General features: G+C 58.6%; 1 protein-coding gene across 1 annotated transcript in view; it reads left to right on the top strand.

Moving 5' to 3' along the window:
* The window catches only part of SHANK1 (SH3 and multiple ankyrin repeat domains 1), a 42,937-nt gene that overhangs the window by 9,738 nt on the left and 23,919 nt on the right, over nt 1-9,280 (top strand). Inside the window, 7 exon segments of the mRNA XM_040457945.1 lie at nt 2,350-2,427; nt 2,662-2,728; nt 2,965-3,295; nt 4,200-4,393; nt 7,645-7,758; nt 7,939-8,014; nt 8,452-8,481. Coding sequence (XP_040313879.1) covers nt 2,350-2,427; nt 2,662-2,728; nt 2,965-3,295; nt 4,200-4,393; nt 7,645-7,758; nt 7,939-8,014; nt 8,452-8,481 — 890 coding nt within the window.

The following is a 9,280-nucleotide window of genomic DNA, read 5'->3' as shown; positions in this document are numbered from 1 at the left end:
CCCCTGGTGGTGAAGGTCAGGTCCATGTTTAGGCTGGAAGCTCCTCAAGGGTGGGGGCTAAGTCTGATCAGTCACTGTGTCCCAAGGCCCCGGGACATAGTAGGGACTTTGTTGGATGAGTGAGTGAGTGAATGAATGAATTGCGAACCGGCCACCTTGAGTCTGCCCCAAGACAGCACCCTGCCCCCCTCAGAATATTCAACAGGTGTCGGCTCTGAGATAGACTGAATGACTCAGTGAATGAACGAATGGCTTGAACAAAGGAATTTGGAATGACTCGGCTCCCTTCATCCTCATACGTCCCGTGCACGTCTCTTGAGTCCCTACTGTGCGTCCGGACGTGGGATGAATCAGACACGGCATGGCTCCCGGGCCGGGGCGGATCGGGGGATTTCGCGTGTGGCAAAGAGGCAGATGTGTAAAGGAGGAAGGGCAATACTGTAAGTATTGCAGGGGACAGAGGGACTGTAAGATAAGCGCCAGGACACCAGTAAATCGAGGTCGTCGAGGAGCAGGGTGGATTGCTGGTTGGGCTGCTGGACGTGCTGTGGCCCCGTGCTAGGCAAGGGGGCAGTGGAGGCGGACAGACACGCGAAAACACATGTCAGTGGCGGAAATTAACAGTCTAGTTGGGACCGGCATGTCCACACTTGGACACACACACACACACACACACACACAGAAAACTACCTGAGCTAACTTTGCTGGTTGAGTTGCATCTGGGGGAGCTGGAGAGAGGAGTCGAGCTGGGGGCCAGGTTGGGTTCGGTCAGGCCGAGACAGAGGGTGAAGGACTTTAGCCATCGTTGAGTGAACAGCTCCAGCGGGCCGGGCACTAATCCAGCTGGTGGGTGCCACGGACAAAATCATGCACCTATAGAACTTACCATATGGTGGGGGAGAGATGCTAAGGAGACAGGTAAAAGAGAAACGTAATTTCAAGGAGACCGTGTTAGGAAGAAAATGAGCTAATACTGGCGTATAGTGGGCATCACATAAGTAAAAATGAAGAAATCAAAATAAAACAGGGAATGTGATCGGCAGCTATTTTTTGATGAGGGAGCCGGAGAAGCCCTCTCCGAAGAGGTGGCATTTGAGCAAAAACCTGAATGAAGCGAGAAAGTGAGCCATGTGGAAATCTAAGGGCAGAGAATGCCAAGCAGTGAGAGCGGCAGGTGCCAAGGCCCTGGGGCAGGAGCATGCCTGTCAGAGGAAGAAGGAGGCCAGTGTGACTGCAGTATAGGGAGCGAAGAAAGGTGGCAGAAGACGAAGTTGGTGAGGCTGGGGGTGCCAGGGCAGGCAGATCGGGTGGAGGGGGAGCCTCGAGGCCATGGCCAGGGCACTGGGTCTGATCCGAAGCGTGACAGGGTGTGATATGGTCGCATCAGTAGGGAATTGGTCTGTATGTGGATGGCATTCCTACCCCCCACTGCCCAGCCCCGGCCCCCGTTGTCCCCTTTCTTCTGAGTCCAGCAGAGTGTGTGAGAAGAGCAGAGACTCCAGAGTCAAACCTTCGTTCAGATCCAACCACTGATGGGCAACCGCCGTGTGACCTTGCGCTCCTTTTGATGCCTTAGTTTCCTCGTCTGTAAAATGGGGAAGTGCTGAGCACCTGGCGCGCAGCACAGTAAGCCCTCTGTGCGGTTTAGACTGGTGGCTCTCAACTGGAACAGCCCGGTCCCCCAGGGGTCACTTAGCAGTGTGTGCAGCCTTCCTTGGTTTTCACAGCCGGAGAGGAGCTGTCTCATCTAGCGACAGAGCCCAGAGATGCCGCTAGACGTCCTACGATGCACAGGACAGCCGCCACTACGAAGATTCTTTTTTTGGCCCTAAATGTCAGTAGCGCTGAGGTCCAGAAACCCGGCTTTAGATTAGCGCCACCCGGGAGAAAACAACACGGGTCGTGTGTGCGTGTGTGTGTGTGTGTGTGTGTGTGTGTGTGATTTTAAGTATCCCAGGAGTCGCATTAAAAAAAGAAAGGAAGGCAACAGGTAACGTGGATTTTTGTAGCCTATTTTACTCGGCCCATGGTGTCCAAAATATTGCCGTGTCAACTTGGAATCAATAGAAGAAGTATTAGAGACATTTGGATTTTTTTTTCCCGTGCTATGTTCTTGCAGCGTGGGTTGTATTTTACAGACACAGCTCATCTCAGTTTGGACGGGACACATTTAAAGGGCTCTTGAGCCACCGGTAGTAAGTGACTGCTGTCCCGGGCAAGGCAGGTTTAGATCAGGCTGTTCCTGAAGTTCTTAGCACAGTGCCTGCGTCTGCTCCTGGTGACTTTAATGGTTTTCTTTCTTTTTTTCCCCCCCTCCACCCCGCGCCACCGGCCGGCCGTCGCCCACAGGAGACCTGTGCTAGGATCCTCCTCTATCGAGGAGCTAACAAGGATGTGAAGAATAACAATGGACAGACCCCCTTCCAGGTCTGGAGCTGTCAGGGCTGGTGGGGGGCACAGAGGAGACAGGGGGTGAGGAAGGCAGGCAGGTAGGAGTGCTGGCTGAGAGGCTGGCGGTCTGCGAGAGGACGGAGGGCGCAGTTGCGGGGGTCCAGGTTTGAGAGGGGCAGGGGCGGGGTGTGTGTGTGTGTGTGTGTGCAGCTGGCCCGGGACCTCACAGTGCTTCCCGCCCTCTGCCTGGGCCACCCCACTTCCCTCCAGGTGGCTGTGATTGCTGGCAATTTTGAACTGGGGGAGCTGATCCGAAACCATCGAGAACAGGATGTGGGTGAGCGAGAGGGAGGTGGGGCTGAGGGGAGAACCTAGCGTACTTGGGGGTGCATGGGGGGACTGGGGGGTCAGCAGACTGTGAGCGTCTGAGTAGTAGTGGGAGGGGCGATTCCAGACCTCCAGTCTTACGTCTTTCTCCCTTCATGCCTCTCCCCCATCATCCCTTGCCTGCACACCCCCTCCGCCTGCCTGTCTCCCCTGCCCCTTCTGCCCCCTGCAACTGTGCCCTCTCAGTGCCCTTCCAGGAGTCCCCCAAGTACGCAGCCCGGCGACGGGGACCCCCAGGCGCAGGGCTGACGGTGCCCCCGGCACTGCTTCGGGCCAACAGTGATACCAGCATGGCCCTGCCTGACTGGATGGTGTTTGCCGCCCCGGGGACCTCGTCCTCTGGGGCCCCCGGCCCTACCTCAGGGCCCCAGGGCCAGTCGCAGCCCTCGGCCCCCAGCACCAAGCTCAGCAGTGGGACCCTCCGAAGTGCCAGCAGCCCCCGGGGCGCCCGGGCCCGCTCCCCATCCCGCGGGAGGCACCCTGAAGAGGCCAAGAGGCAGCCCCGTGGACGGCCCAGGTAGGGGAAGGCTCAGCCCTGGTCCCACTGACCCCAACCCAACCGGATCCCATCCTCGGAGCCACACTCCCCCCACCCAGGCTGGCCCCCCCAACCACCCAAGTCCCCGGTCCCGCCCTCAGGCCTCCAAATCCCTCTCCAGACCCCTGAGGAAGAGAGGGGGAGGAAGCCACAATCTTGCACCTGTCCCCAAGTGGAACAGTTTAGCCAAGCACCTGCTCAATGCCAGGGGCTGAGGGGAGGGAACCCAATAGAATGTTGGTTCCAGCCCCTGAAGACAGACAGACAGACAGACAGACAGGGCAAGGTGAGAAGAAGCCACACAGGGTGGGGGTGGGCAAGGGGCTTGGGGGAAGGTGTCTGAGCTTGAAGATGGGCCAGAGGAGGGGAGGGGGGGGCAGAGGAGCCACTCGGGGTAGAGGGGAGGACGGCAGGGGACTTTCCGGGGTAAAGAGGCCAGGCTGGCTGGAGGAGGGTGACAAGGGGGATGTGGCCGGCCAGTGTGTCCCAAGGACACAGGAGAGCGAAAAATCATGGCGGGCTGTGCACGGCGGGCAGAGAGTTGGACCCGCACCAGGAGGAAGCTGGGAGTCGCTGAAGGCTCGTGAGCGAGCTGAGGGATGACACATTCAGAGCCCCGCTTCAGGAAGCTGAATCAGGCACGGCGTGCAGGACCGTGGGAGGGGCAGAGCCGGAAGCCAGGAGGAGGCAGAGGAGGGGCCCAGGGGGCAGCAGTGGGCAGGCAGAGGGAGCCCCCAAATGCCCTCTTCCCCCAAGGATGCCAGAGCTGGGAAACCCACGCCCCCACTCTATGCTCCATCCTCCACCCCCATGGACCCCTGTTCTCCCAGGGGCTCCCCCTCCCTCCACTCTCCCCTGCCTCTCACACCCTCTGTGTATGCAGCTCCAGTGGGACGCCCAGGGAAGGGCCGGCAGGGGGCACAGGGGGCTCAGGGGGCCCTGGGGGCTCCCTGGGCAGCCGCGGGAGGCGCAGGAAGCTCTACTCGGCGGTACCCGGACGCTCCTTCATGGCCGTGAAGTCATACCAGGCCCAAGCGGAGGGGGAGATCTCCCTGAGCAAGGGCGAGAAGATCAAAGGTAACAGGGCAGGGCCGGGCCGGGCTGGGGGGGCGGGGGGCGGCAGGTGAGCTAACCCCTCAAGGACGGGAAGGCCGAGCACGAACAGTTCTCCAGGGCCTAGAATTTCCAATGCTCTGGAGACCTCAGAGAGCCCCTAGACACCCCTTACACTCTGGAGGAGCATGATGGGTAGCTGCGGCGATCCTGTCCCTCGGGAGGAGGTGTCGAGGCAAGAGTGGAAACTAGCATTTGGGGGACACTGACGCCACGCCAGGCCCTGTGGGAGTGCTCCCCTCACAGGAGCAGCCTTTTGGAAGCGTGTCAGGAGCCCATCTTCTAGTTGAAGGGACAGAGCCTCACACAGGGGCAGCGACTTGCCCCGGGGTCTGAGCCCACGGTCTTCCCTGCCACCCGGTGTGAAGCGTGGAGGCCAAGCCACCTTGGCCGCACCTCCTGCCCCCATCCGGTGCTCTCATCCGAGAACCAGGGTGGGACCCGCTTCAAGGGGCTCTAATGAGACAGGTGTTCGAAGCCCGGCCCGTGCGGGGGGCCGGTGCTCCCTGAGCGGCGGCTGCTGTGACTGGGGTTTGCCTCTCTTTGGTTTTCCTGTCTTCTTCTGGAAAATGGTGCCAGCAGCCCTCACATGCAGACTTCGCAGGGCTGTTGACGTGTGTTCTTGGATAGAATGAAGCTTGGAAACAGGAAGCAAGCAGACGCGGCGGTTAATGCAAGGCGGGGGAGCGATCCTTTGCCGGCTCCAGGCTACAGAGGAACTGAGTAGTGTAGCGGGTGGAGGGCCAAGCTGCCTGAGTTCAAATCTTGGCTCCACCGCCACTTTCCGGCTGGGCGCCCTCAGACAAGTGCCTGCTCTGGGCCTCAGTTTCTTCATCCGTGCAAGGGGACCCTGGGGAGGATTTTAAAAAGTCAGTTCCCTTAAGGCACCCAGGACACTGATGCGCACATAGTCGGCACCAGTTGTCATTATGCTAAGTGGGTCCCCACTGCAGGAGCTTAGAGAGGAGAGAGAGAGAGAGACAGACAGACAGACAGACAGACCCCGGCTGCCCATGAAAGCTGGGGCGGGACGGGTCCTCCCATGGGAGACAGGGTTTGAGTGGGGACTCGAAAAGTGTGCAGGGATCGGAGCATCAGATCGATTGTGTATCAGTATCTGTTTTGCAGCGTCTCTTGCCTTGCCTGAAGGCAAGGTCACATGTCACTGAGCTTTGGGTTGCCAGGGCCCAGTTGGATGACCCGGCACACAGGAGGCCTCAGTGCACATGCGCTGAGTGAGTGAGTGAGTGCATGAATGGATGGCCAGATGCAGGGGCTAACTGTGGGGGCAGTGCCTCCAGAAGCAGGTGCCTGGAAGTGTGTGTGTGTGTGTGTGTGTGCGCGCGCGCGCATACTCATGCGCAGAGGGTCAGGTCTGTGCTTTGAGACAGAGTTTGAAAGAAGAAAGGGAAGCTAAGGTCAGAGGGGAGACACCTTCCATGCCTTCTCTGCGCTGTATCTTCCGCGTTTCTTTCTGAAATTCGAGCCCAGTACTTCTGTTTTTGTATCCTTCCACTTCCTGAAGACACTGAATTGCTTCACAGCGGGCCAAACCCACAGTGCCCCTGAGCTCCTCCACAGCCCGATGAGGTAGCAGGCTCCCTTGGCCCTCAGTGCCTTAGCCCGGCCTGCAAGCCCCTCCCCCGCCCCCATCCGGTCTCTTTCCTCCACCCACGGGGCACCAGAGACTTCATTGTTCTCTCCATTCCTCGAATGCCCAAGCCCCTTTCCACACCCGGCTCTTTGCACACACCCGTTCCTTCTGCCGGAAAAACCTCTCCTTCTCTCTTTGCTTCTTCTCCTCCTAGGATCCTTCCGGTCTCAGTCTGCATCGCATGTCCCCTGGGACATCATCCTGGCACCTCTTTGCCCTTTGCACCTCGACTTTATGTACCCCCATGTGGCCTTTCTTCGGAAACCCTGTCCTTTTCCCCTAAGGTGCTGACCTTAATTTTCAATCACGCAGTCACTTACGGGGCTACGCCTCTAACAGCTGCCAGCAGGGAACATCCATGAAGGCAAGAATCACATTTGTTGTGTCCATGGGCCCTCTACCCGGCGTCTAGCCTGGGGCCTGACTCCCGACCAGCACTAAATAAAATATTTGTTCAGTGACCGAACAATTGATTCCACGACCACCCAGCCGGTCACTGGAGAGCTAGCCAAGAACCCAGACCCCTCGTCACCCTATCTCCTGCTCTCTTCCATGACCTTGAGTGTCTCCTCGATTTGGTTTCCCCAGCTCCCCGCCCCGAGGGTGGCAGCGTTTAAGCCGGGGGGGGGGGGGGGGAAGCATCAGATGGCCCCAGCCCAAATCCTAGCGTGGCTTACGCCATCTCTGGGCAGGGGGCTCTTCTGCGTTCGTGTCTGTAAAATGGGAAGTCAGTTGTTGCCTCCCCAGGTAGGTGCAAGGAGTGAGTGAGGGAAGCGTGTGAAGGGACGGAGTGGAGACAGAGCAAGTGACCTGGGCCCCCCGAGCCTCAGATTCCCCATCGGTAAAATGGGGAGAGTAAAAGTGTCCCTTCTTAGGGCTCTGGCCACGAGTGAGAATTCGATAACCATTAGCTGTCCCTGATGCCCAGCTTTGCATGTCAGCACCCGGCACGGCCACACCAGACGCCGAGCGGGTAGTCAGGACACGTGTTCTATGGCTAAGAGATGAGGCCGGCAGGAAAGGGCTGTCAGGTACAGGTGGCGGAGAGAAAGAGGGGATGCCGATCTCTCCTCCCTTCCGGAGCCAGGGGAAGGAAAGAGAGGCAGAGGGAAGGGTCTGGGAGCAAATGACAGAGGTTTGAGTGGCAAGGAGACTGCGGCCGGTGGCAGAGGGCACTGATAAGAATGTCAAAGGGTTTAGGGAGACTAGGAGGGTTTAGGAAAATTACAGAACAATCAAGCTGTCCCTGGCTACCAGGGGAGATGAGGGCTCTTTGTGAATGTGTCCGTAACCCGTGAGGACCGTGTCACCAGACCCAGCCCTTTTTCCAGTGCGCCCTCATGTCCCCATTGGATTCAGAAGCTAGAAAGCAGGAGCGATATGGTTTGGTTCCCCCCCGCCAACTCCCTCATCCCTTCCTTGGACATTTTTTAAGGATGCTCTTGGGCCAGGCCCTGTGCTAGGTGCCGGGCACTGTGGAAAGGCTGCGCATCGAGTACGTTGGGGGTGGGGGGCAACATGGACACGTGGAAATGTTTCTGTGTCCCTGCTCCCCATCCAGTGCTTAGCATCGGGGAAGGAGGCTTCTGGGAAGGCCAGGTCAAAGGTCGCGTTGGCTGGTTCCCCTCTGACTGCCTGGAAGAGGTGGCAAACCGCTCCCAGGAGGGAAAGCAAGGTAACGAGGACTTGCCAGTTGTCCCCAGTGCATCCTAGGGTTCTCATGGCCCTTCCTTTCCCCCTCCCGATGGGGGTGGGGCACTGGGAGGTAGATGGGACAGCTTGGGCCAGGACCCCCCGGGGGTGGGCTCATGGTTTCCAGAGCGAGGGTCCAAGGTCGTCCCTTGTCCCCCTGCAGAAAGCCGCAGTGACAAGGCAAAGAGACTCTTCCGGCATTATACCGTGGGCTCCTACGACAGCTTTGATGCCCCAAGGTAAATGTCCTACACCCTCGGGTGCCCCTCACCCCAAGCTCCCTTCATATTCCACCTTTAAATATTTCCACCACCTCTAAGCCTCCTTCCTGCTCCCTCTAAAGTTTGATCCAGAGGTGGGAGAAGGCAGAGGTAGCTTCAGACCACAAGCCCAGTCCCAAACCATCCTGGGCAGCCACTGAGACTGCCCAGTTTTGGGGTAGCCTGAGAGCAGTGGGGTGGACAGCTGAGGACGGGGAAGCTCGTGTGTGTGGCTGGCTGGAGGCCTTTGTCTCCTTCATGTGCCCCATCTTTATGTGCAGCACAGGTGTGTACATCCCATGCCTCGCACCGGCGTGGGGAGGGGGGCGGGCAGAGCTGGGCCAGGAGGGGTGGGAGTGGAGAGACGGGCACACTGACACCTTTCCCCTCCCTGGCTGCTGGCTGACTTGCTTCAGAAGCTTGATGGATGGGATTGGCCCAGGGAGGTGAGAGGGGAGGGGAAGGGGGGGGGGCACGGGGTCAGGAATGGGAAGAAAGGGGTGCCTGGGGATGTATGGACTTGTGTGTGCACGACCAGAGCTGGTTTCCCTGTGCGTGAACATCTTACACAGGCGAGCGTCCTTGTACGGATTCTCCGAGTGTGTTCTTGCCCATGTGTCTCTGTAGGTGCGCATGACACGTGTCTGTGTGCATGGGTGGCTCGAGAGGCCCCTAGACGTATAGCCCTGTGTATATACATGCCCATGATGGCGAGAGGATCTGTCCCAGTCTGTGTAGATGGGTGCTTTGTGGCTTTCATTTACGGGCACACGATTGAGGCTAATCGTGTGGCTGCCTCTGCACATCTGTGTTTCCCTGAATCTGTGTGTCTGAGAACGAGGGCAAGTGTTGCCGGGGATGTCGGTGTGTCTGCTTACCTTGTATGGACAGGTGGGTTTCTGCACACGTCTCTGTCTCCTTCTCTGCATGTCACTGTGCGTGCGTGTCAGCCCATAAAATCGTGTGCATGCATTTGCATCTGTCCGATTGATCTGGAATTGAGGACCTGGGGCGTTGGGGGAGGGGAGGGCAGAAGAGGGGAGGATTCCAGGCCTTGGGCTTCCAGAAGGGCAAGACTGTGGGGGAGGGATGGTCATAATTGGGTGTCTGAAAGATGACACCCTCCCCCACCACCCCCCCCCCCCCATCCAGGGAAGGGTCTCCTTGTTTGTAGCATCCTTCCATTAAATGTGTCCAAACCTATGTGTCTGTGTTCTGGCCAGTGGGGATGGGCAGGGGGGGAAG

This window comes from Herpailurus yagouaroundi, unplaced genomic scaffold (genome assembly GCF_014898765.1).
Source record: "Herpailurus yagouaroundi ecotype Mexico unplaced genomic scaffold, PumYag 220, whole genome shotgun sequence".
In the NCBI taxonomy this organism is placed as follows: Eukaryota; Metazoa; Chordata; class Mammalia; order Carnivora; family Felidae; genus Herpailurus; species Herpailurus yagouaroundi.
Note: the sequence above shows the minus strand (reverse complement) of the source record. Positions and strands in the feature narration are given on the sequence as shown.